Source organism: Sus scrofa, chromosome 11, assembly GCF_054392235.1.
Source record: "Sus scrofa isolate SSC_HxYL_T2T_F1_AM1 chromosome 11, Sscrofa_HxYL_maternal_Yorkshire_Landrace_v2.0, whole genome shotgun sequence".
Taxonomy (NCBI): Eukaryota; Metazoa; Chordata; class Mammalia; order Artiodactyla; family Suidae; genus Sus; species Sus scrofa.
In genome coordinates, this window is record NC_139393.1 from 16,252,691 (window position 1) to 16,279,794 (window position 27,104).

The following is a 27,104-nucleotide window of genomic DNA, read 5'->3' on the forward strand; positions in this document are numbered from 1 at the left end:
TTCCTAACCATAAGGCCAGATACTATAAAACTCCAAGAGGAAAACACAGGTAGAATACTGTGACATAAATCGCAGAATTTTCTTGTTTGATCCACCTCCTAGAAATAATGATGATAAAAACAAAAATAAGCCAATTGGACCTAATTGAACTTAAAAGCTTTTGTAGAGCAAAGGAAATCATAAACAAAAGACAACCCACAGAATGGAGAAAATCTTTGTAAACAAAGTGACTGACAAGGGATTAATCTCCAATATATATAAACATTTCCTGGAAATTTATATCAGAAAAACAAGAAAGCCAATATAAAAATGGGCAGATTTAAATAGACATTTCTCCAAAGAAAGATATACAGATGGCAAAAAAAAAAAAAAACCATGAAAAGATGCTCGACACCACAAATTATTAGAGAAATGCAAATCAAAAGTACAATGAGGTATCACCTCACACCAGTTAGAATGGCCATCATCAAAAAGTCTACAAACAATAAATGCTGGAGAGAGGAGAGGGTGTGAAGAAAAGGGAATCTTATTATACTGTTGGTGGGAATGTAAATTGGTGCAACCACTATGGGGGACAGTAATGGAGACTCCTTAAGAAACTAAATACAGAACTACTGTATGATCCAGCAGTCCCACCCCTGGGCATACATCTGGAAAAAACCATAATTTGAAAAGATACATGCACATCAGTGTTCAATGCACCACTGTTTACAATAGCTAAGACATGGAAACAACCTAAATGTCTATCACCAGAAGAATGGATGAAGAAGATGTTGTGCATATATACAATGGAATATTATTCAGACACAAAAAGAATGAAATAATGCCTTTTGAGCAACACAGATGGATCTAGAGATTATGATACTGAGCAAAGTTCAGAGAAAGACAAATATCACATGTTATCACTTATATGTGGGATCCAATAAAAAATAATGCAAAAGAACTTATTTATAAACAAACTAACTCACAGATCTCAAAACCAAATTTTAGGTTACCATAGGCGAAACCACTGCAATAGGGGGAGGGAAGAATTGGGAGGGTGGGAATAACATATACACACTACTGAATAAAATAGATGATTAACAAGAACCTACTGTTTACAACAGGAAAAACCTAAAAACAGTTTATAATAACCTGTATGAGAAGAAAGAAAGGATATACTTATATTTGAGAATGATTCAGTTTGCTGTCCCCCGGAAACTAATACAATATTGTAAGTCAATTTTACTACAATAAAATTAAAAAAAAAAATACAGAGCATAAGGCACTCAGTATACACCACCGGAGACTTTATCCTTTTAGAATCAGAAATCCTTGATCCAGAAAACTCTGCATTGCCAGGGATAGTCCGGAGACTGACATGTCTCCACCACAACCCCATCCCCCCCAAGCTATGCCTCACCTTCCAGAGACGGTTGCGTCGCAAATCACTATTGTAACGTCATCTGGATCACAACTAAGGAATTAAAAATACACAGTCAAACTCACTTGAATTCATAGAGTTAGTTACAAGTAGGCTTCGCTTGGTCAACTGGCTGAGCTCTGAACATCTACTCCGGGAGCTCCCGTCGGGACGCAGTGGAAAGGAATCTGACTAGGAACCCTGAGGTCACAGGTTCGATCCCTGGCCTTGCTCAGCGGGTTAAGGATCCAGCGTTGCTGTGAGCTGTGGTGTAGACTGCAGGCGTGGCTCGGATCCCGCGTTGCTGTGGTTGTGGTACAGGCCGGTGGCTACAGCCCCGATTCGACGCCTAACCTGGGAACCTCCATATGCCGCAGGAGCGGCCCTAGAAATGGCTAAAGGACAAAAAACAAACAAACAAACAACAAGCGAAATAGAGCTGGCCTGACAAGTGCCTGAGGCCTGACAGGCGGCACGCCATACACACCCGCCTCTGTCGCCACCATCCATCGAAACCATCGGGCACCTTCTAGGACCCGTCTCACCAACGAAGGGGCAGAACACACGCCTCTCTCAGCCCATGGTGAAAGGGGTCACAGCAAATGGAAATTCATAGGTAGTCTGAAGAACTGTTTGTGTTCATCAGTCCCCGCTTTCTTTGCCATGTCATCTTTGTCTAGACACCCACAAATTGCAAAGTGACCGCTGCTTTCTTCCTTCAGCACGCCTCACTCTCTCACACGGGCACAGTATCGGATGAGGCACTAACTGGCCAAGAGGGAAGCAGATGAAGAATCACAGGGATGTTTCTGCAGCCCGAGACCCTGAGCAGGTTTCAGAAGGCATCGTGGCCCCGTGGTGAGCCCGTTACAAAAGTCCTCGGACCGGTGCAGTAGGAAGCACTCGGTAAGACTATGCATAAACAAGCCGAAATTAATTAAAACCCAAAGCGAGCCCCCCAAATTAAGCAAAACATGTTTGCTTTGGCTACTCAGGCCCATCGGCCCATCGGCAGAAACGCACACACCCGGGAGCCAGGTCACAGCCAGGAAACGTGTGGAAAGATCACAGCTGAAGAGCAAGCGGCTTTCTGCATTGGTGTATTGAGAATGCGACTGTAATGAAATTACTCTCTAAGGATGTGGTCACATTTTCAAACTAGAATGTTTAAGTGTGATCCATATTTTTAAATGGTGTTTTTCTCTAGATTAGAAGGAACGTATCGTATACCCTTCTCCTTCCAAACGTGTTTTTAGCTTTCTATTGTTCTCCCTCTGCCTCCGAATAAACCCTGTCTTCCCAAGAAGCTGTTTCACCGACCGTTCCCTCCTGTCAAACTTCCCACAAACCTCGTCACATGAATTAGGACAGCGCATGTCTCCATCACGACCATCAAGCTTGGAGAAGTGTCCTCCTTAATTGTACTTTTGTCCTTTTTAGGGCTACGCCCACGGCACGTGGAGGTTCCCAGGCCAGTTGCCGGTTCGGAGCTAGAGCTGCCAGGCAGGATCTGAGCCACAGGATCTGAGCCACAGCCAGGCAGGACCTGAGCCACACCTGTGCCCTACACCACAAGCTCACGGCAACCCTGGATCCTTAACCCACGGAGCGAGGCCAGGGGTTGAACCCGTGTCCTCGTGAAGACTCGTTGGGTGCGTCACCGCAGAGCCACGGTGGGTGCTCCAAAATGTCTGCTGTTGAGTACCAAGAGATGCAGAAGCATATCATCCGTGATAGTCTACATGCAAAAGCAATGTCATCAATTTATCCGAACAACGAGAACGCCTCGACTAGAAAATATACGTAAAATATACGTACAATATGTAGCAAACATAACAAAGAGCTCACTGGAGGTTTTATCATTTTAGAATCAGAAATCCTTGATCCAGAAAACTCTGCATTGCCAGGGACAGTCCGGAGACTGGCATGGCTCCACCCCATCCCCATCCCCCGCAAGCTATGCCTCACCTTCCAGAGACGGTGGCGTCACATATCACCGCCATAAGGTCATCTGAGTCACTCCTGAGGAATTAGAAATAGACGGTCAAACTCACTTGAACTCATCGAGTTGGTTACAAGTAGGCTTCCCTTGGTCAACTGGCTGAACTCTAAACATCTGCTCGGGGAGCTCCCGTCGGGGCGCAGTGGAAACGAATCCGACTGGGAACCATGAGGTTGCGGCCTTGATTCCTGGCCTCGATCCCTGGGTTAAGGATCTGGCGTTGCTGTGGCTGTGGTGTAGGCGGGCAGCTGTAGCTCCGATTCGACCCCCAGCCAGGGAACCTCCATGTGCTGCAGGTGCGGCCCTGAAAGAGCAAAAACAAGCAAACAAACAAAAATAAACCTCGACTCGGAAATCTGTCACCGGGCAACCTGTATTTTCTCCACAAACAGAGCTTTAGTCTATTGCAACGAAGACCTTAGGTCTGTCGAAAAAGGCTCACAAATCAAGAGACGGCACGCTGGTTGCCCTGACTTCACCACGCAACGGCAGTTTGTAGGTATACGATCTTCCAGCCCCTGTGAATTTCCCCAGGGTCCCGATTCTCACGTCCCTCCCCTGCTTCCTTCCTTTGCCTGCATCATGCATTCCTTTCTGGTCCTCGGTGGGGTACAAGTCACTACAAGCCTGAGAGAGACAGGGGCTCCCCTACACGATGGTGGGTTGAGAGCTGGAACAGCAGCCTCAGATGGCAGCAGAACTCTGGAGGGCGAGGGGCAGAACCGAGACCCAAGGAGGGCGGCTCTTCCCTGTCGAGGGCTCCGTGCTCCCCCTGCACGGCTGCTTCCTCCTCCCTCCGCCCCTGGCCCTGTCTCGCAGGCTCACACAGAGACATTCTGATAACTCCCTAAGAGTTTTGGCTGCTAAATACCAACGGTCACCAACACAAACGGATTCGCCCACTTGCAACCTCTTCTTTTGCCCACCGAGCCCTAAATAGAAAGGTACCTACAGGAGCCTACGGTCTTTTCTAGACCCTTCCATCGCCATCACTGCTCCCAACACCTTTCGCCGCCCAGATCAGTCCACTCACCCCTTCTTGGCCGCTCCGTCAGAACGGACCAACGAGGCATCCATGGTTCTGCCAAAGGGTGAAACGGACAAAAAAGAAAGTCAGACACCTTGGAAGGCCATCAGGTTCTCCTTTTCAGGCAGAAGGTTGGGCGATGACAAGTGAGATCATAAAGGAATAACGGCAGAAATGAAGACCCGTTCGTTTCAGGGTGCAGTCTGGGGGGCGGGTGTGCGAATCCACGAGGAGGAGGAGGAGGAAAGGGGAAAGGGAGGGAAGCGTTCCCTGCGAAGGCGCCTTTCTTCTTCCCCACCTTGCCGCCCATTCGCGCACCACGAGATCCGTCTGGGAGGAGCTCCCGTCGGGGCGCAGTGGAAAGGAATCTGACTGGGAACCCTGAGGTCACAGGTTCGATCCCTGGCCTTGCTCAGCGGGTTAAGGATCCAGCGTTGCCGTGAGCTGTGGTGTAGACTGCAGGCGTGGCTCGGATCCCGCGTTGCTGTGGTTGTGGTACAGGCCGGTGGCTACAGCCCCGATTCGACGCCTAACCTGGGAACCTCCATATGCCGCAGGAGCGGCCCTAGAAATGGCTAAAGGACAAAAAACAAACAAACAAACAACAAGCGAAATAGAGCTGGCCTGACAAGTGCCTGAGGCCTGACAGGCGGCACGCCATACACACCCGCCTCTGTCGCCACCATCCATCGAAACCATCGGGCACCTTCTAGGACCCGTCTCACCAACGAAGGGGCAGAACACACGCCTCTCTCAGCCCATGGTGAAAGGGGTCACAGCAAATGGAAATTCATAGGTAGTTTGAAGAACTGTTTGTGTTCATTAGTCCCCCCTTTCTTTGCCATGTCATCTTTGTCTAGACACCCACAAATTGCAAAGTGACCGCTGCTTTCTTCCTTCAGCACGCCTCACTCTCTCACACGGGCACAGTATCGGATGAGGCACTAACTGGCCAAGAGGGAAGCAGACGAAGAATCACAGGGATGTTTCTGCAGCCCGAGACCCTGAGCAGGTTTCAGAAGGCATCGTGGCCCCGTGGTGAGCCCGTTACAAAAGTCCTCGGACCGGTGCAGTAGGAAGCGCTCGGTAAGACTATGCATAAACAAGCCGAAATTAATTAAAACCCAAAGCGAGCCCCCCAAATTAAGCAAAACATGTTTGCTTTGGCTACTCAGGCCCATCGGCCCATCGGCAGAAACGCACACACCCGGGAGCCAGGTCACAGCCAGGAAACGTGTGGAAAGATCACAGCTGAAGAGCAAGCGGCTTTCTGCATTGGTGTATTGAGAATGCGACTGTAATGAAATTACTCTCTAAGGATGTGGTCACATTTTCAAACTAGAATGTTTAAGTGTGATCCATATTTTTAAATGGTGTTTTTCTCTAGATTAGAAGGAACGTATCGTATACCCTTCTCCTTCCAAACGTGTTTTTAGCTTTCTATTGTTCTCCCTCTGCCTCCGAATAAACCCTGTCTTCCCAAGAAGCTGTTTCACCGACCGTTCCCTCCTGTCAAACTTCCCACAAACCTCGTCACATGAATTAGGACAGCGCATGTCTCCATCACGACCATCAAGCTTGGAGAAGTGTCCTCCTTAATTGTACTTTTGTTCTTTTTGGGGCTGCGCCCACGGCACGTGGAGGTTCCCAGGCCAGTTGCCGGTTCGGAGCTAGAGCTGCCAGGCAGGATCTGAGCCACAGGATCTGAGCCACAGCCAGGCAGGACCTGAGCCACACCTGTGCCCTACACCACAAGCTCACGGCAACCCTGGATCCTTAACCCACGGAGCGAGGCCAGGGGTTGAACCCGTGTCCTCGTGAAGACTCGTTGGGTGCGTCACCGCGGAGCCACGGTGGGTGCTCCAAAATGTCTTCTGTTGAATACCAAGAGATGCAGAAGCATATCATCCGTGATAGTCTACATGCAAAAGCAATGTCATCAATTTATCCGAACAACGAGAACGCCTCCACTAGAAAATATACGTAAAATATACGTACAATATGTAGCAAACATAACAAAGAGCTCACTGGAGGTTTTATCATTTTAGAATCAGAAATCCTTGATCCAGAAAACTCTGCATTGCCAGGGACAGTCCGGAGACTGGCATGGCTCCACCCCATCCCCATCCCCCGCAAGCTATGCCTCACCTTCCAGAGACGGTGGCGTCACATATCACCGCCATAAGGTCATCTGAGTCACTCCTGAGGAATTAGAAATAGACGGTCAAACTCACTTGAACTCATCGAGTTGGTTACAAGTAGGCTTCCCTTGGTCAACTGGCTGAACTCTAAACATCTGCTCGGGGAGCTCCCGTCGGGGCGCAGTGGAAACGAATCCGACTGGGAACCATGAGGTTGCGGCCTTGATTCCTGGCCTCGATCCCTGGGTTAAGGATCTGGCGTTGCTGTGGCTGTGGTGTAGGCGGGCAGCTGTAGCTCCGATTCGACCCCCAGCCAGGGAACCTCCATGTGCTGCAGGTGCGGCCCTGAAAGAGCAAAAACAAGCAAACAAACAAAAATAAACCTCGACTCGGAAATCTGTCACCGGGCAACCTGTATTTTCTCCACAAACAGAGCTTTAGTCTATTGCAACGAAGACCTTAGGTCTGTCGAAAAAGGCTCACAAATCAAGAGACGGCACGCTGGTTGCCCTGACTTCACCACGCAACGGCAGTTTGTAGGTATACGATCTTCCAGCCCCTGTGAATTTCCCCAGGGTCCCGATTCTCACGTCCCTCCCCTGCTTCCTTCCTTTGCCTGCATCATGCATTCCTTTCTGGTCCTCGGTGGGGTACAAGTCACTACAAGCCTGAGAGAGACAGGGGCTCCCCTACACGATGGTGGGTTGAGAGCTGGAACAGCAGCCTCAGATGGCAGCAGAACTCTGGAGGGCGAGGGGCAGAACCGAGACCCAAGGAGGGCGGCTCTTCCCTGTCGAGGGCTCCGTGCTCCCCCTGCACGGCTGCTTCCTCCTCCCTCCGCCCCTGGCCCTGTCTCGCAGGCTCACACAGAGACATTCTGATAACTCCCTAAGAGTTTTGGCTGCTAAATACCAACGGTCACCAACACAAACGGATTCGCCCACTTGCAACCTCTTCTTTTGCCCACCGAGCCCTAAATAGAAAGGTACCTACAGGAGCCTACGGTCTTTTCTAGACCCTTCCATCGCCATCACTGCTCCCAACACCTTTCGCCGCCCAGATCAGTCCACTCACCCCTTCTTGGCCGCTCCGTCAGAACGGACCAACGAGGCATCCATGGTTCTGCCAAAGGGTGAAACGGACAAAAAAGAAAGTCAGACACCTTGGAAGGCCATCAGGTTCTCCTTTTCAGGCAGAAGGTTGGGCGATGACAAGTGAGATCATAAAGGAATAACGGCAGAAATGAAGACCCGTTCGTTTCAGGGTGCAGTCTGGGGGGCGGGTGTGCGAATCCACGAGGAGGAGGAGGAGGAAAGGGGAAAGGGAGGAAAGCGTTCCCTGCGAAGGCGCCTTTCTTCTTCCCCACCTTGCCGCCCATTCGCGCACCACGAGATCCGTCTGGGAGGAGCTCCCGTCGGGGCGCAGTGGAAAGGAATCTGACTGGGAACCCTGAGGTCACAGGTTCGATCCCTGGCCTTGCTCAGCGGGTTAAGGATCCAGCGTTGCTGTGAGCTGTGGTGTAGACTGCAGGCGTGGCTCGGATCCCGCGTTGCTGTGGTTGTGGTACAGGCCGGTGGCTACAGCCCCGATTCGACGCCTAACCTGGGAACCTCCATATGCCGCAGGAGCGGCCCTAGAAATGGCTAAAGGACAAAAAACAAACAAACAAACAACAAGCGAAATAGAGCTGGCCTGACAAGTGCCTGAGGCCTGACAGGCGGCACGCCATACACACCCGCCTCTGTCGCCACCATCCATCGAAACCATCGGGCACCTTCTAGGACCCGTCTCACCAACGAAGGGGCAGAACACACGCCTCTCTCAGCCCATGGTGAAAGGGGTCACAGCAAATGGAAATTCATAGGTAGTCTGAAGAACTGTTTGTGTTCATCAGTCCCCGCTTTCTTTGCCATGTCATCTTTGTCTAGACACCCACAAATTGCAAAGTGACCGCTGCTTTCTTCCTTCAGCACGCCTCACTCTCTCACACGGGCACAGTATCGGATGAGGCACTAACTGGCCAAGAGGGAAGCAGACGAAGAATCACAGGGATGTTTCTGCAGCCCGAGACCCTGAGCAGGTTTCAGAAGGTATCGTGGCCCCGTGGTGAGCCCGTTACAAAAGTCCTCGGACCGGTGCAGTAGGAAGCACTCGGTAAGACTATGCATAAACAAGCCGAAATTAATTAAAACCCAAAGCGAGCCCCCCAAATTAAGCAAAACATGTTTGCTTTGGCTACTCAGGCCCATCGGCCCATCGGCAGAAACGCACACACCCGGGAGCCAGGTCACAGCCAGGAAACGTGTGGAAAGATCACAGCTGAAGAGCAAGCGGCTTTCTGCATTGGTGTATTGAGAATGCGACTGTAATGAAATTACTCTCTAAGGATGTGGTCACATTTTCAAACTAGAATGTTTAAGTGTGATCCATATTTTTAAATGGTGTTTTTCTCTAGATTAGAAGGAACGTATCGTATACCCTTCTCCTTCCAAACGTGTTTTTAGCTTTCTATTGTTCTCCCTCTGCCTCCGAATAAACCCTGTCTTCCCAAGAAGCTGTTTCACCGACCGTTCCCTCCTGTCAAACTTCCCACAAACCTCGTCACATGAATTAGGACAGCGCATGTCTCCATCACGACCATCAAGCTTGGAGAAGTGTCCTCCTTAATTTTACTTTTGTTCTTTTTGGGGCTGCGCCCACGGCACGTGGAGGTTCCCAGGCCAGTTGCCGGTTCGGAGCTAGAGCTGCCAGGCAGGATCTGAGCCACAGGATCTGAGCCACAGCCAGGCAGGACCTGAGCCACACCTGTGCCCTACACCACAAGCTCACGGCAACCCTGGATCCTTAACCCACGGAGCGAGGCCAGGGGTTGAACCCGTGTCCTCGTGAAGACTCGTTGGGTGCGTCACCGCGGAGCCACGGTGGGTGCTCCAAAATGTCTTCTGTTGAATACCAAGAGATGCAGAAGCATATCATCCGTGATAGTCTACATGCAAAAGCAATGTCATCAATTTATCCGAACAACGAGAACGCCTCCACTAGAAAATATACGTAAAATATACGTACAATATGTAGCAAACATAACAAAGAGCTCACTGGAGGTTTTATCATTTTAGAATCAGAAATCCTTGATCCAGAAAACTCTGCATTGCCAGGGACAGTCCGGAGACTGGCATGGCTCCACCCCATCCCCATCCCCCGCAAGCTATGCCTCACCTTCCAGAGACGGTGGCGTCACATATCACCGCCATAAGGTCATCTGAGTCACTCCTGAGGAATTAGAAATAGACGGTCAAACTCACTTGAACTCATCGAGTTGGTTACAAGTAGGCTTCCCTTGGTCAACTGGCTGAACTCTAAACATCTGCTCGGGGAGCTCCCGTCGGGGCGCAGTGGAAACGAATCCGACTGGGAACCATGAGGTTGCGGCCTTGATTCCTGGCCTCGATCCCTGGGTTAAGGATCTGGCGTTGCTGTGGCTGTGGTGTAGGCGGGCAGCTGTAGCTCCGATTCGACCCCCAGCCAGGGAACCTCCATGTGCTGCAGGTGCGGCCCTGAAAGAGCAAAAACAAGCAAACAAACAAAAATAAACCTCGACTCGGAAATCTGTCACCGGGCAACCTGTATTTTCTCCACAAACAGAGCTTTAGTCTATTGCAACGAAGACCTTAGGTCTGTCGAAAAAGGCTCACAAATCAAGAGACGGCACGCTGGTTGCCCTGACTTCACCACGCAACGGCAGTTTGTAGGTATACGATCTTCCAGCCCCTGTGAATTTCCCCAGGGTCCCGATTCTCACGTCCCTCCCCTGCTTCCTTCCTTTGCCTGCATCATGCATTCCTTTCTGGTCCTCGGTGGGGTACAAGTCACTACAAGCCTGAGAGAGACAGGGGCTCCCCTACACGATGGTGGGTTGAGAGCTGGAACAGCAGCCTCAGATGGCAGCAGAACTCTGGAGGGCGAGGGGCAGAACCGAGACCCAAGGAGGGCGGCTCTTCCCTGTCGAGGGCTCCGTGCTCCCCCTGCACGGCTGCTTCCTCCTCCCTCCGCCCCTGGCCCTGTCTCGCAGGCTCACACAGAGACATTCTGATAACTCCCTAAGAGTTTTGGCTGCTAAATACCAACGGTCACCAACACAAACGGATTCGCCCACTTGCAACCTCTTCTTTTGCCCACCGAGCCCTAAATAGAAAGGTACCTACAGGAGCCTACGGTCTTTTCTAGACCCTTCCATCGCCATCACTGCTCCCAACACCTTTCGCCGCCCAGATCAGTCCACTCACCCCTTCTTGGCCGCTCCGTCAGAACGGACCAACGAGGCATCCATGGTTCTGCCAAAGGGTGAAACGGACAAAAAAGAAAGTCAGACACCTTGGAAGGCCATCAGGTTCTCCTTTTCAGGCAGAAGGTTGGGCGATGACAAGTGAGATCATAAAGGAATAACGGCAGAAATGAAGACCCGTTCGTTTCAGGGTGCAGTCTGGGGGGCGGGTGTGCGAATCCACGAGGAGGAGGAGGAGGAAAGGGGAAAGGGAGGGAAGCGTTCCCTGCGAAGGCGCCTTTCTTCTTCCCCACCTTGCCGCCCATTCGCGCACCACGAGATCCGTCTGGGAGGAGCTCCTGTCGGGGCGCAGTGGAAAGGAATCTGACTGGGAACCCTGAGGTCACAGGTTCGATCCCTGGCCTTGCTCAGCGGGTTAAGGATCCAGCGTTGCCGTGAGCTGTGGTGTAGACTGCAGGCGTGGCTCGGATCCCGCGTTGCTGTGGTTGTGGTACAGGCCGGTGGCTACAGCCCCGATTCGACGCCTAACCTGGGAACCTCCATATGCTGCTGGTGCCGCCCTAAAAAAAAAAAAAAAAAAAGTAAAAAATCAACCTGGGGAACAGAGATTTTCGTACAGGGATAAGGAGGTAGATGCAGTTAATGAACTTTTTCAGGAAAAAAATAAGAATGCCAGAACTTGCATATTCCAATATCACGGAATAGTCCCTCCCACCTTTTGCTAGAGAACCATCGGCAAGCCAATGGTGGCACATGTGATATTTAAAATCTTGTTCCAAACTGAAGGTAGAGCATGTGTTCACAGTGATTCCTTTTCCCCTGATTTATTTCAAAAAAGACATCTGGTTATATTACCCAAAATGAAAACTCCCTACCACCAAATCCCTGGCTTGGCTAATTTCATCTCTGTACAACTCAGTTTCCTCATCAGAAACACAAGACACGTGAAAACACACCCGCACCTGTCAGCCTCACAATATCATGCTGAATAGTCACCACTTCCACAGCTACTCATGGTTTTTAGGTAGCTTGCTTTCATCAGATGTGATGCAAAAATGGCAGTACGTGACAACGATACAAGCTGGTACATATTTTAAATTTCAAAAACACTTCAAGATTCTCAGAGGCATATACGGCCATAATGCTCTGGGAAATCCTGGATTCCTCCCAGACCTACAGAAGTCAAATCCAAGTGTGGATTCCCAGGAAGAACAATAGTAACAGCAACCCTGGGAGGCCCTACACGAGTCCAGCCTTCCTGGTGGGCAGCCTGGGGGGCTCCGCAGGCGGAGAAACTAAGACCTCCTCTTGCCTTTCCCCTGAGCGGCTTGCAGACCATCACTGCCTTCTCAGCAGAAACCAGGAGCAACTACCCAGATGTGGTTAGGAAATAGTAGAGCAGCCTCAGGCTAGCCCATGAGAACCTAATGGCAGGGGCTCGAGAGCAGTCCTTGGCCTTCACGCCTCCAGCCCCAGGTGACAGCCTCCTCCGATGCTGCTTTGCTCAGGCGCTTAGAGGAGACACACCCTGACCAGGGAACCTGCCCAGTCACGGCGGTTCATGGTCACTGAGACTCCCTGTGTCCGGGCTCATCACCTCCACTCACGTTCAACTTGCTGAGAAAAACCCAGCCCAGGTCCTAGCTTTCAACTAGGGGGACTATACAACACCCCCCACAAGACAGGACCGTTTTGGAAGTGACAAGGGTGCACTACAGATCATTATGAGGAGACAAGAGCCACAAACTGAGACTGTCCCCAGCAAACCTTCAGCCCTTCCCTGGTACAAGTTATCAAAGGGGCCAATGGCAACACCCTGGACAACAAATACCATCTGAAGCACCTTTGGATGCCACCAACCAAGGTTTCCAGATGAGAAGAAGCACACTTCCAGATAAAAGACGTTGGTGACATGAAATAAGCCAGGAAATCACAAGGAAAATACCCAGCAGGACCTTTCCGATGGAAAAGCCTAATTGTAGAAATAAAGAATCCATTCACGGGATAAAGAGTAGTTTGCATACATGTGCCCAACAAATGAGTGTTGGAAGATGAGATTGATAAACCCCCAGAAAATAGCTGTTTATAAAAAGAGAGAACAGTCCAAAGAAAAGCCAGCTGATACGGGTGATAAAAACGTAACATCTGCATTACAGACATCTAAGAATGAACGAAGAAAACGCTGAAACCTAATCAGGCTAAAATTCCCCCAATTAAAGAAATAGTGCCACAGAAGTGCGCTTTCATCCAGCCCACATTTAAACGGCGTTTACTAAGTACCAGGCACTGTGCTGACGCTTCACGAGTATGGCTCCACCGGGTCCTCATTACATCCCTTGAGAGATTTACCATTACTTATCGTCACCAATTCATAGACCTTCAACATTTGAGCATTTCTAATATGCCCATTTGGACACCACTAACTTCGCTACCAAAGATGCATCCATCGGAGTTCCTGTCATGGCTCAGGGGTTAACGAGTCCGACTAGGAACCATGAGGTTGCGGGCTCGATCCCTGGCCTTGCTCAGTGGGTTAAGGATCCGGCCTTGCCGTGAGCTGTGGTGTAGGGTGCAGCCTTGGCTTGGATCCCGAGTGGCTGTGGCTCTGGCATAGGCCGCCGGCTACAGCTCCGTTTGGACCCCCAGCCTGGGAACCTCCACATGCCGCGGAGAAGTGGCAAAAAGGCAAAAATAAGTAAATTAATAAAATTTAAAAAATAAAACAAAAATCATTGCACCACGATTTTCTTTGTGGTCATTAGTCCTGTTTCAGGTGTTGATGGAGATGGGATAACTGAAAGCCTTGTAGTGACCATCCCTGAGAAATGGTCACCCCCTATGGACAGAACATCCTGCATTAAGGCAACCGGCCACCCCTCGAGGAGAAATTTAAAGGGACCATGACTGGCATGTGCATGTTATGACTGGCACCTTGCCGAAGCTGTGGTGGCTAAGGAAAATATAGACATAAAACAAAGTCTTTAAATTCTGAGTCTGCCCATTTCGTTTGCATACAGTTTACATTTACGATGAAAGAAGGGACACATGTTCTCTATTCTGGTAACCAAATCTGAGAATTATCCTTAAAATTCAGTAAACGTGAATCCTATACTTATGTTTTTGATGCAAAGGAACCAGGAATATAAAGAGTTCTCCTTTTATCTCTGCATGGTATTGTCTTGTGGCTCATTCAGTCCACAATTAATGTAAGAAAAGGAAAAGCATACACGCACGATATACTTAATGTGCTTAAAACACATGAGGAGTTTCCACCGTCGCTGAGCGGTTAATGAACCTGACCAGTATCCATGAGGACTCTGGATACGGGTTCGATGCCTGGCCTTGCTAAGTGGGTTAAGGACCCAGCGTTGCCATGAGCCCATGAGCCGTGGTGTAGGTTGCAGCTGGGGCTCGGATCTTGCGTGGCTGTTGTATAGGCCGGCAGCTACAGCTCTGATTCAGTCCCTCGCCTGGGAACCTCCATGAGCCGTGGGTTTGGCCCTAAAGAGACAAAAGAAACACACACACACACACACACACACACGCTAACCCCCAGTTAGAAAGTCACACAGAGGATTTAACTGGATATGGATCGGCATTTCCTAAGTCTTGGAGCCACAAACAAAACCTCCAACACTTGGCAATTTTATCAAGCGTGTGAAATACGCATTGGGCATTTGCCCTCGGTATTTTGGCTCAAGAAATCGAGGAAAATGTTTCCCGAGTATTCAGTAAAATTAAAGTTTAGCTCAAGTACAGGACACTTTAAAGATTGCCCACGAGTTACACAGGCCTCAGGTGAAACCAACCCGTTTCCAACAAATTTTACATCTTCATCATGAATTCTGTTTCCATCCTGAAATACCCTGTGGCCTAAGTCACAAGGGTGGGAAAGCAAAGCGATGCGACCCTCGACATGTCCCAGGGCAGATTTCACGCAGGAAAACTGGAAGTCACTGGAGAATGAAAGGCATTGCCAAGCACACTGCCGAGTTAGCACCTGGTAATATTAGGTCCACACTGAGGCAGCCAGTGCTACAAAGCCCCTCAACTCTGGGCAAGGAGAGAACCATGAAAACAAACGGAAAAAGAACTTCAAAAGCAGACCCATCTGGGCATCCGTGTTGATTCTGAATTTGGGGATTGGGCCCAGCTACCTGTAAATTCCATTCCTTTAAGGGACACCAGCTCGTGAGCAGTGGCAAGAGGAAGCCCTGTGCTCGGAGGCTACTGCCTCCGTTGCAGAGAGATGCTGGTCCTCAAGAGCCAGGGCGGGGGGGAGGGGGGCTCACAAGCCCCGGACCCCCTTACCTGCCGGAAAGCTGCTTTAGCAGAGGCGCTGCATCTCAGAAGGGGCTGGGGCTGCGGGGTGATGGGGCACATTTTGTACAACATTTGGGTACACCTTTTCCTAAGGGGGAGCGAAATTTACTCAAGATCCTGGTAGCAGTTTTCGCTCCTGCTGCCTTTTCAGGCTGTTTCTTTCTTTCCCCATTCATTCTCATTTATAAATATCCCCAAACCACGTCCGTTAAATTAAACCTCAGCCCAATTCCTGGCCAGCCACAAGATTACTGCTAGTTGGTCCTGCCTCGGCTTAGTGCCCCCGCACCCTCCACCCCCATGTCCTTGGGGGTGAGGGGGCTCTGGGAAGTCCCTGGAAGGGAAGAGGAACATTAGTGCTCCCCACAGCTGAGCGCAAGGCAAACCTTCCCGTCCTTGTGGTCCAAGGACCCTCACCCTGTCCCTTCTCCCCCCACCCTCCAGCTGTCCCGCTTCTCACTCTGTGAGACCAATAGGCAACATCGGCCTACGAGAGGGCAGAGGACGGGATTGGAGGACCTTGTCCTGAGGTTCCCGTCCAAGCCTTTACCTGGGCTTGTAACAAGCCAGTACAGGAAATGGAACTCCGTGTCCATGGCAACCGTACACAACAGATTCCAGGTGATCTGAGCAGTTGAACTTGGTTCTGGACCCGCAAGGGCTTAGGAACAGCTGCTGTTGGGAGTTCTAGTCATGGCTCAGTTGTTAACGAACCTGGCTAGCATCCATGAGGACGCGGGTTCGATCCCTGGCCTCACTCTAAGGGTTAAGGATCTGGCATTGCCATGAGCTGTGGTGTGGGTCGCAGACATGGCTCAGATCCTGCATTGCTGTGGCTCTGGCGTAGGCCGGCAGCTACAGCTCCAATTCGACCCCTAGCCTGGGAACCTCCATATGCCGCAGGAGCGGCCCAAGAAATGGCAAAAAGACAACGAAAGAAAGAAAGAAAGAACAGCTGCTGTTCTCTGAGGGGAGTGGGCTCCCAAGATCAAAGGTCCCAGATAATCATCTCAGAGCAGAGTGTCTCCCCCGTTATTTTTTTCTTTTGCATCTAATGGAGGGGAAGCTTCTTACCTACTCCAATTCTGATAAAGCTTACATTAGCTCTTGACTTCCGCCACAGGTTGGAGAGAATTACCAGAGGGCTGGATAATTTTCTGGCTGATATTAACACTGACTAAGACAGGCCAGGTTGATAGAGGCATGAGGAGGCAAAACAAAATTTCATTTCACTCAAGCTACCGTTTCACAGGGTTGAGAAGAAGCAATCAAGTATTAGCTGTAAATAAAGATACACCCATATTCCTGGTAGAGTTAATCCGAAGGTGTAAACAAATACCAAACAAATGAAAACAAGCGCAGAAAACAAAGTTTTAAAAATGTAGGTGGAACTTAGAACTTCTGTTTGGGAATTATAAAAAGTACCCTCAGAAGAGGAATAAAGATCAATTTGACCTTCTGTGTGGCTGTATGTTCTGATGGGGGATAAATGGTCAGTTGATGGTACAGAAAAAAAGAGGCTAAAGCCCCATCTGTTTAGTATGACGTAACTTTGCAAGTTACAAGAAATGAGTCAAACACAGTCACCGACTTCGATGTCAGGTTAACAACCTCGAGGGCAGACCATTTGGAAACGGCCCAGAGGATCCTGCCCTCAAGAAAACCACTTTACCAGAGCCTGCATGGCCTTGGGGAAGGGCCGGAAGACAACCCTATCCCCCCCAGCTGTGTCACATAAGAGGACAGAAAAAAAGACTATTAAGTTCTTCTGAACTCACAGCCCTAGTTTCTATGTTTTAATACTTTGTTGAAAACCGGACCTCTTAGATAATGTAACAACTGGAAATCAGATAATTCCCTTTTCCCAGCGTTTGTTACTGATTTTTCTTAAGGGATCAAGAAACTAAGCTCTCTCTTCTTTGTACAGTATGACCGCTGATGTCAGCTCGGGCAGCGGAGTGGTCAGCTAGTAATTAGGCAGAGACTCCCACAGGTGCCTGGAACCAGTACGAAACTCAGTGGTTAAGCTTCAAGAGAAAGGGGGTGTCTGGCGCTAACGTGTTTCTCTCCTCCCCTCCTGTGCTCAGGCCCTGCCTCTATGGCATCGTCACCCTTCCCCCTACGTTGTCTATACCTCCTCTTTATCCTCACTTCCCCCCTACGAACTCTCTTGCCTAACTTTCCTTTTTCTTTTTCCTTTTTTTTTTTTTTTTTTTTTTTTTTTGCTTTTTAGGGCTGCACCCGCAGCTTATGGAGATGCCCAGGCCAGGGGTCTAGTCGGAGCTGTAGCTGAAGGCCTACACCACAGCCACAGCCAAGCTGGATCTGAGCTGGATCCGTGACCTACACCACAGCTCATGGCAACGCTAGATCCTTAACCCACTGAGCAAGGCCAGGGATCGAACCTGCAACCTCATGGTTCCTAGTCAGATATGTCTCCTCTCTGCCACAATGGAAACTCCTAACTTCCCTTTTTCTCTTAAACTCTTCCCGCTCCCTTTTCCTCTACCTTTTTGGAATCTATCCCTTTAAAATTAAGGCTGCTGAAAAAGTAAAACATAAAAAATAAAGCCTCCTGAGGATCCAGAGACTAAATTTAATTTCTTCTGTTCCCTGAACGAGAGCTGCACTTTGAGCCACAGCAGAGATTTTCCCAAAGTAATGGAAGACAGACTCAAACTTATCTAGCTGGTTTTTCTGAGTGTCATCAGCTAGTTTATGCGGTTGTCCGTGGAAGCCAGGCCTAACACTGAATAAAAAACTGCCAACTGGGGAAATCCTGAAAGAAATGCAACTGGGAAACTCTTACCGAACCAGGTTCGTTTGCCCCACAACCAGCACTGCAAATGCTGAGACGCCAGGGTTTGCGACAGAGAAAGAAAGGACTTATCCACGCAGCAGCCAAGCAAGAAGACAGAAGAATAAGTCTCAAAGCCATCTCCCCAAAGGCGAGGGGGCTGGGGTATGGGGATCACGGGTAAAGCGACTGGAGACAAGAAAAAGGGGAGGCGATCTTCATTCTACGCAGGCACAAGTCAAAGGCGCTTCAGGGTATGAGCACGCGCAGTTAGAGGGTGGGTGGTCTTAACCAGTCTTCACCAGCTGGAACTCAAACTGGACACAGCTGACTCTAAGCTCCTGAGCAACAACTCAGCAAACCTCTTATTGTTTAGACTCTTGGAGGACAGGCAAGCTTTTGTGAAGATAAAGCAAGTTTCATCAGTGAAAACAGGTTACAGGTGTAATGGATCCAATAATTATCTCCAGTGTCAAAACCAGCCTGCTAATTTACTGCATGATCAGGCTCAACAATCACTAGGTGGCTTCACAGAGCAATTCCTAGGGCTTTTCCAAAGCCTGCTGATTGGAACAAAACGCAGGCTCACGCACAAAAATCGGATGAGCCTGGTTATAACTCTTATAGTCGACTTGAGATTGTTTTAAAAGAAAATTCTCATCTTCCTTTAGGTGTTGATTGCACCCAAGTCACTTGCAGCTCTGTTCATTCACAGGCTAAACCAGGACGGAATGGGAAACGCCATGCACTCCAGATGTAGTTAGTCTAGCAAACCAGCTCTCCTGAACTCTAGTTGAGTCACCTGAAAGGCAGACCACTAAAATTCTTAATCTGCAACTCCAGCAAATGAAAAGCAACACCCTCATAGTTTCTGCTATTTCCATAGAGCCTGGACTTGGGAAAAGAGATTGTTACCAATCTCTGGCCTTTTTAGCCCTCCAACCAGCCTTTCCAACGTTCTCTCAGTTCTCAATGATGAGGCTCTGAGGAAGCCTGGGACAGGGCCTCTGCCCATCCTCCCTCTAACTGGCTTAGAGAAACGTTTCCATAGATTGGGGACCAGAGCCGTTCCGTCAGTGCTCAGCCCCCCTACTATAAAGCAGCCCCTGCCTCGGAACACTAAGCGACCCAGTCTAAACTGTGGGCGTCGCTGATGCACCTCAAGAGCTTCCTGTCTCCGAACCTATTCCCTTTCACGTAGGACCTGCCAGAGACCCACTCTTCCCTTAATTCCTCTGGCCCTATCATTTACTAGGCTGAGACTTCCTTTTTATATATATATAGGTACCACTTTCAGAATTTTTTTGAATGGCTGCACACGTGGCACATGGATGTGGCCAGGCCAGGGATAGAATCCGAGCCACAGCTGCGGCAAAGCCAGATTCTTGACCCCCTGCCCCACAGTGGGAACTCCCCCATTTTCCTTTTTGTATATGACACGGAACATGATGCCCTTGGGGTCCTCACTCAAGAGCACAGGGACCACCACTGACCCATAGCACAGGATAGCCAGCAGCTGGTCCCTGCGGCATGGGCTGCCCTCCAAGCCTTAGAGTCGCTGCAGCCACTGCCCCTTTGGTTAAGGCTGCAGAGAATATCCTTGTGGGACCCCCTTTAACCCCTTGTGTACTTCCTGCGGTCGAAGCCCTCCTCAATTCTCAAGACACTCAACATGTCTCAGGCGGCCGCCTCACCTCCTAGGAAGCCCTTTGTTAGCTGCTCCTCGCATAGCTTTTACGTTGTAATAACCTTAACCCTGCTGCCCTTCTCCCCTCTGTCTGTCCCTTCGTGACTGCCCAGTGCTGATGGGTGATCACCCAGGGGGTGATCACAGGAAACACGTGTATGCAGTGCTGGCTTCTCATGGCCCATTCTGGGTTCTTACTTAACAGGTGACAATGGCGAATGCTGCACCGGGGGTGCTGCAGCAGCTCCTTTTGATGTTGTTGAGGCAGCATTTTTACCTACGGCTACATTGGCCCCACAGGTTGAACTATATGCTCTTACATAAGCCTGCCCTTGCGCCAAGGACAAAACTACCAGTACTTATGCTGATGGTAAATATGCTCTCAGAACAGCTTATAATTTCGGAATGTTGCATAAGCAATAGGACTTGCTTACTTCCAGTGGAAATACTCCCAACTTTCAGGAATTATTGGATGTAATCCTTTAACCTGCTGTTTTAGATATTATTAAGATTCTGGGGGCTATTCTGAACTTGGCTTTCTGGAAGCTAAGGGTTATCACCTTGCTGACATTTCTGCAAGGTGACATTTCTTAAGGAAGCAGCTACAGCCAAACCAGTGTCATTGTCCAAAGGGATATTTTCCTAAATGGAAAAATGGAAACATCGGCTGGAGAAGTTGAATAACTGGCCCTGGAAAAGGAAAAACAAGATGGGAAATTCAACAACTGTTGGTTTGATACAAAAGAGAAGCTCTAGTTTGGACCAAATAACAACCCAGTCCTACCAGAGACTCTAAAATGCCCACTCCTCACCAGTGTACCTGCATTAAACCACTGCTCTGCTGACAAAATGAGAGCCTTAAAATCAAGCAATATATGTAGGAAAACATTAACAAACCACAAAAGGTGTCTACATCCCTTGTCCCTCTTGTTCTAAAAATAACTTGAGAAAGCCTGTTTGTACCACCCCTGGGCATTTAAAACTGCCTAATGGGCCCCTTGAAGTCTGGGAAATAGGTTCCACACAATTGCCTCTGTGTCATGCATATAAATACGTTTTAGTCATGATCTGCGTATGGTCACACTGGACCGAAGCCTTCCCTGGCACATGGGCTACTCACTGCCTCTTCTGTGACTAAAGTCCTTCTGGAAAAGATTATTTGAACTCCTCCCAAACTTCATAGCGATCAAGGAGCGCATTTTACTGGTCAGGGACTTCAAGGAACCTGCACTGTCTGGCCAGATATACAACGCGTTCCCAGCACTTGCCCGCCTCAGTCCTCTGGTTTTGTCAAGAGCACAAATGACCTTATGAAGATTCACTTGGCAAAACTTGTAGAGACCTTCCAAATACCTTGGCCACAGGCATTGCTGTTGATCCCTGTAAATCTTAGATTCAACCCTTTGGGAACTCAGAAGTTCTCACCCTTTGAAATAGCCATAGGATGGCCAATGCACTGGCTCCTGCCTCTTTTGACCCACGAATGACAAAGGGAGAGAGACACTCACCTTACAAAAGCCTAATTGCTACCTAAATGCTTGGGTAGAGCCATCTGTTTGCAGTGAGCTCTCAGGAGAGACCATCACACCTCACAAACTGGAGATTTCTTCAGCTGGAAAAGATACTTTCAGGAAGACTCTCTTTAACCTCACTGAAAAGACCCTGAGCAGGTACTGCTAACCAACCCCTGTGCCACCAGACTCCACAGAACAGACTCTTAGATTCACAGGACACACCTAAAGAAAGCACCAAACCCCGCCTGGACCCGCACATCATCTGGTGACCTGCAAGTGAAGATGTACCAGAACTGAAGCCGCCAACACCTGATGAGACAGCTCTCCCAAGATAGCCAGACCCAGCCTGTTGCAAGTTTGTCACCAAAACTTTGATGATGATCTAAGGCTTCAGAGGTCTCCACTGTCTATGGTCTTGATAACATATGCACGTTAGATAAAAAGTGCTTGAGGAAGTACCCGTTGTGGCTCAGCAGTAACAAGCCTGACTAGTAACAATGAGGATGCGGGTTCGATCTCTGGCCTCCTTTAGTGGGTTAAGAATCTGGCATTGCCATGAACTGTGGTATAGGTCACAGACATGGCTTGGGTCCCGTGTTGCTGTGGCTACGGTGTAGGCTAGCAGCTGCAGCTCTGATTCAGTCCCTAGCCTGGGAGCTTCCATATGCTGCAGATGCAGCCCTAAAAAAAGAGAAAAAAAAGTGCTTGAGAGTACTCTCTCCTACTGCTCCTTCTTACTCAAATGTAACCTCAACAGGTTTCCAATCTCTACCCTTTCCCTCCCGTATGAGACACCACACCCAGGAAAAGTCCTTCCTGACACAGAGGGACAAAAAGCCACTGAAACTGGAAAACCTGACTCTTGATCAGGGATACTTTCAGAGAAAGAACTTGCTCAAAAGAGGAAAATGTAAAGAATTAAGAAACAGGGAGTTCCCATCCAGGCGCAGTGGTTAATGAATCTGACTAGAAACCATGAGGTTGTGGGTTCGATCCCCAGCCTTGCTCAGTGGGTTTAGGATCTGGTGTTGCTGTGAGCTGTGGTGTAGGTCGCAGACGCGGCTCGGATCCCGCGTTGCTGTGACTCTGGCGTAGGCTGGTGGCTACGGCTCCGATTAGACCCCTAGCCTGGGAACCTCCATGTGCCACAGGAACTGCCCTAGAAAAGGCAAAAAGACAAAAAAAAAAAAAAAAAAATTAAGAAACAGGAACCTCAACTAAATAGAATGAGGAGAGCAGAAGGGGGAGTTCTCATGCCCAGCAAGCAGAAAGACGCCCTTTCCTGGCAAGGACTCAGTCAGTGAAAACCATGGATTCCTTGTTTACCATAGCCTCCCAATTTCCTTTGCTACTTTATAAAGAAACTCTTTCCCTTTCTGTGTGGGGACTTGCACATAGCTCGTCATGGTTACAGACCTTGAAGTGCAGCTTTCTGCTGATCCCAAACAAACTCATTTTTGCAGGAGAAATAGCTGGCAGCCTATTTGTTTTAGGTCAACCCCATGATTGCAGGATGTTGGTTTTCAAGGTTACTAGGGAGCTGGGGAGGGTGTGAGCAGGAATAGGGCAAGTCAGAACACCCCAAAACTCATCGTTTTCACCAAAATTCAGTCTACGTTTTGGAATAAATGCTCGAGCTCGCTGCTAGCCTTTGATTAGTTTCCAGAGTTCTGAAAAAGTTGATTCTGATCATTTTTGCCAGTGTTCTTTGCTTTTTTTTTCTCTTAGGGCTGCACCCATAGCATGTGGAAGTTCCCAGGCTAGGGATCAAATCAGAGCTGCAGCTGCTGGCCTACACCACAGCCACAGCTACGCCACATCCAAGCTGCATTGCCTCTGGGACCTTCCCCCGCAGCTCACGCTGGATCCTTTACCTCACTGAGCGGGGTCAGGGATTCAACCTGCCTCCTCATGGATACTAGTGGACTTTATTAATGCTGAGACGCAAGAGGAACTCCATTCTTTAGCTTTTATGAAGGAAGAGTCTTCGGAGGTCTCTGCTTTGCCATTTTCGCCGATATTACTTTCAAAGATACTTTAAAACATATTGCTAAATTCACAAGAAAGTAAGGGGAAGTGCAAAATAATCACACACACAAAGAAACACACACGCACTCTAGCACTGCAACTAAAGTGGTCAGCCAACACAGAGGCCAGGAATGCCCTGGAAGTGTGCCAAGACCAAAAATCTAGAGCTTTGTCAGTTATCGTTGTGGCTGCCTGAAGTGGTAGATAGGAGTTGGGATAAACACTAGGCTAACCAAAATGTAAACCAACCAACCAACCAACCCTGTGAAATGAGATGTCAAGAGGAGACTTTGAAGAGCTGGCATTCTCCTGGGAATGAAGAGTTTTGTTGGTTAACCCAGCAATGGGATTCGACCCAGTAGGCAGCTGAAGCTGAGACCTACACATAAATCCGGGCACCCAGACTGGATGTATTTTTGGTTGAAAAGATAAACTTGGAAAACTCTATATGGTGGCAAAGTGCCTGTCACAGAGCAAATCAGTCTGTCTCTGCTGGTAGTGGATTTTAAAACATTACTAATTTTAATTCTGATAACTTTCCCCAATGTTTTATAACCAGCTTGACTCTCAGGCTGGATTTGACTTTATGCCATACTCAAAAACAGAACTATCATATGATCCAGAAATTGCACTCCTGGGGATATATTCAAAGAGAAGGAAAACGCCAATTCGAAAAGATACATGCATCCCCGTGTTCAGAGCAGCATTATTTATAACAGATAGGATACGGACGCAACCTAAGTGCCCATAAACTAATGAATGGATAAAGATGTGGTATATCTAGGCAATGGGATACTACTGAGGCATAAAAGAAAAAATGGAACTTTGCCATTTGCAGCAACATGGATGGACTTAAAGGGCATTACACTAGGTGAAGTAAGTCAAATAGAGAAAGACAAGTATCCTATGATACTACTTACGTGTGAAATCTACCTCTTCTTTTTTTTTCTTCCTTCAGGTCCTCACCCACAACATATGGACGTTCCCAGGCTAGGGGTCGGTGAAATCGGAGCTGTAGCCGCTGGCCTGTGCCACAGCCACAGCAATGCTGGAGCTGAACCGCATCTGTGACCTGCACCACAGCTCACGGCAACGCCAGATCCCCACCCCACTGAGCAGGGGCAGGAATGGAATCCATGTCCTCATATTAATCAGGTTCATTACCACTGAGCCACAATGGGAACTCCTGGAATCTAAAATGCAAAACAAACTAGGGAATGTAACACAAAAGAAACGACTCACAGCTATAGAGAACAAACCAGTTACCAGTGGGGAGGAGAGAGTGGGGAGATAAGAGATTCAGACCACTAGGTATAAAATGAATAAGCTACAAGGATATACTGCACAGCACAGGGAATATAGCCAATATTTTATAATAACTATAAGTAGAATATAACCTATGACAATTGAGTCACTGTATTGTACACATAAAACATATAATATTGTACATTAACTACACGTTAATGAAAGTAAATAAATAAAATAAAAGATAAAAACCTAAAATCAATAAAACATTGATAAGGTATTGTTGGGGGAAGAACGACCACGCTACAACATGTTCAAGTTAGAGGCTGAAGATAATACTACAGACCATTGCGTTCTCAAGGTCCTTAAATCCCCATAGAAAAACACTGTAATTCATTTGTCTCTTTTTTAATACTCTCAGACTTTCTCCACTTTGTCATATTCAATGTTCTTTTATTAGCATAATATACCTTGCTATAATTATGCATATGTATCTAGTTATATCAAACAATACGTTTATTAAATTTTTTTCAGTTTTAAGACATAGTTTTTATTGAAGCCTATCCTGTGATAATGCTCATAATATTTACCATCAAATTTTGCCTTTATGAAAAAAATCAATAGGCATCACACTTAGGTAAGAGCACAAAAGTAGAGCGTACATGGAACTTAGGTAGTAGCGATTTATTTCTTTATTTTACTTTTTCTTTCTCCTCCCGCCCCACCAAAGAATATACAGTATTCTTAGGTACTAGTTCTTTGTTTCTGCAGGAGATATTTTCAAAAGTGAGTGGGAGTACTGGATCAAAAATATGTGCATCAAGTTTTGAAGCATAACAATGAAATAAAAATCGAAGGCCTCACACCCAGAAACATTTCTAATTCTGTAGAAGCAATGAAGGATTTTCTCTGATCCATTCTCCTGTCTCTCCATAAGTGACCATTCTTCTGAAGGCTTCTCTGTTCATGACGGCCTTGCTTTTCTTTATTGTCTAGACAGATAGATAAAAGACAGGTAGATATTTAAACAAGATAGTATTTTGTTACGGTGTCTATTTTTAAGCTTCACAAATATGGGTATCATTATAAAATGATATTTACCTTGGAGTATATTTTGATCACTAAAAACCACTCAATAAATATTAAGTTAAATTGCTGGGATTATCTGCACTGTATACAAAAATGTTATTCCATAAAACATCCAAATAATACTCGATGTTAATATCAGCGGCTCTTTAATTTAAGGGTGGTGAAATTCAGGCTAAATAAACCCACATTATTTTCCAGTGGTATGACACTGTCCAGATATTTAGAAATAGGTTATTTTGGCAAGAAAAAAAGTTGCTGAACTCTAGTAAGTACAAAGTAGACATAGCTGAAGGTTTCTGAACCTGGAAAAGGAAGGGTTATTCTCTAGAAATGATTTTTCACAATTGTGTTTCTCATATTCATGAAGATATACCTTAACTGTTGTATTACCAGTTTACTTCACTAGATGGAGATATGAGGCATAACTGGTAATAAAATCCTTCAAAAAGTGAAAATAGCTCTTAATATCTTCAGAAGATAATTATTTGTAGAGGAGAAACTATTGCCCATAGATGTCTTTTTTTTTTTTCCTTTGGCCACGCCCAGGCATGTGGAAGTTCCTGGGGCCAGGGATCAAACCTGCCCCACAGCAGCAACCCCAGCTGCTGTAGTGACCACACCAGATCCTTAACCCATGGAGCCACAAGGGAACTCCTTGTAGATATCTTAGAGGATAATCTTCCATCATATGATTTGTTATGAATTGTCAGCTCCAGGGAGAAACATTTGCTGGGGACTGACAAGGAGGCATTTGCTAGTTAGTAACAGTTCATCCATGAACTGAATGGACTCCTTTATTTATTCACCCAGTCATTTGTTTATTTTTTTCATTCTTTGACTGAGCTTTTATTAAACACTGAGTGTGCCCAGTACTATAAGGCACTGGAGATATAGAAAGAATTCCAGGAGTTCCCTTTGTGGCTCAGCAGTTAATGAACCCAACTAGTATCCATGAGGACACAGGTTGTATCTCCTGACAGCCTTGGTCAGGTAGGGAAGATGAGTGTAAAACTATTAATAACAACACATTTGGGGCAGCACAAGAGACTGATGTAACACAAGGTCCAGTGGTGACATCAAGAAAGACATGGCTAACCCTTCTTGAATAGGAAGAGATGCCTAGAATGGGCTTAAGGGATGAATTTTTCAGACACAGCCAAAGATGGGAGGAAACCTCTAGCGACAGTCCAGACAACACTTGGTGACGGCCTGAACCAAGTGAGGACTCGTGGGGATGGAAAAGAGATGGTGTGGACTCCTTGTGCCGGAGGCAGAACATGCTGGGCTTCACGGCAGCTGACGGTGGGGATCAGAGGCAGGAGGAAACTTCCTAGATGGTTTAAGACAAGCCCTGTGGAGGCCAGGATGAAAATTCGACATGATTACAAGAAGCCGAAAACAAATTTAATAACAGCTCTATTCCTATCTTAAATTGGAGACTGCCTCCCCGCCCTTCCCCTCCTCGAGATCTCACCCCATTCTCTATTTACTCTGGCCTGTGAATTTGCTCTTCCTGCCAAGTGAGTCAGCCTCTGATTTGTGCTGACATGTATTAAATTTCCTGTAA

At 47.8% G+C, this 27,104-nt stretch overlaps 2 protein-coding genes across 16 annotated transcripts in view; both read right to left on the reverse strand.

The window, feature by feature from the left end:
• Positions 1-18,246, reverse strand: part of LOC100625564 (phosphatidylinositol 3,4,5-trisphosphate 3-phosphatase TPTE2) — an 81,143-nt gene extending 62,897 nt beyond the window's left edge. For 4 of the 14 annotated variants that reach the window (XR_014819244.1, XM_084981530.1, XM_084981531.1 and 1 more), the window contains exons 1-8: positions 17,987-18,246; positions 10,856-10,903; positions 9,789-9,842; positions 7,647-7,694; positions 6,580-6,633; positions 4,438-4,485; positions 3,371-3,424; positions 1,403-1,456 (exon numbers count right to left, since the gene is read on the reverse strand). Coding sequence is in view for 12 of the 14 variants with exons in the window: in XM_084981530.1 (XP_084837656.1) it covers positions 1,403-1,456; positions 3,371-3,424; positions 4,438-4,485; positions 6,580-6,633; positions 7,647-7,694; positions 9,789-9,842; positions 10,856-10,899 (356 nt within the window). In the remaining 2 variants the exon portion in view is untranslated. The remainder of the gene's footprint in view (positions 1-1,402; positions 1,457-3,370; positions 3,425-4,437; positions 4,486-6,579; positions 6,634-7,646; positions 7,695-9,788; positions 9,843-10,855; positions 10,904-17,986) is intronic. The other 10 variants (XM_084981540.1, XM_084981533.1, XM_084981535.1 and 7 more) reach the window with 4 other exon arrangements.
• Positions 18,247-25,120: 6,874 nt separating this feature from the next.
• The window catches only part of THSD1 (thrombospondin type 1 domain containing 1), a 62,492-nt gene continuing 60,508 nt past the window's right edge, over positions 25,121-27,104 (reverse strand). Inside the window, exons 11-12 of one of the 2 annotated variants that reach the window (XR_014819340.1) lie at positions 26,634-26,888; positions 25,121-25,440 (exon numbers count right to left, since the gene is read on the reverse strand). The gene's annotated coding sequence lies outside the window, so the exon portion shown is untranslated. The remainder of the gene's footprint in view (positions 25,441-26,633; positions 26,889-27,104) is intronic. The other variant, XR_014819339.1, reaches the window with a different exon arrangement.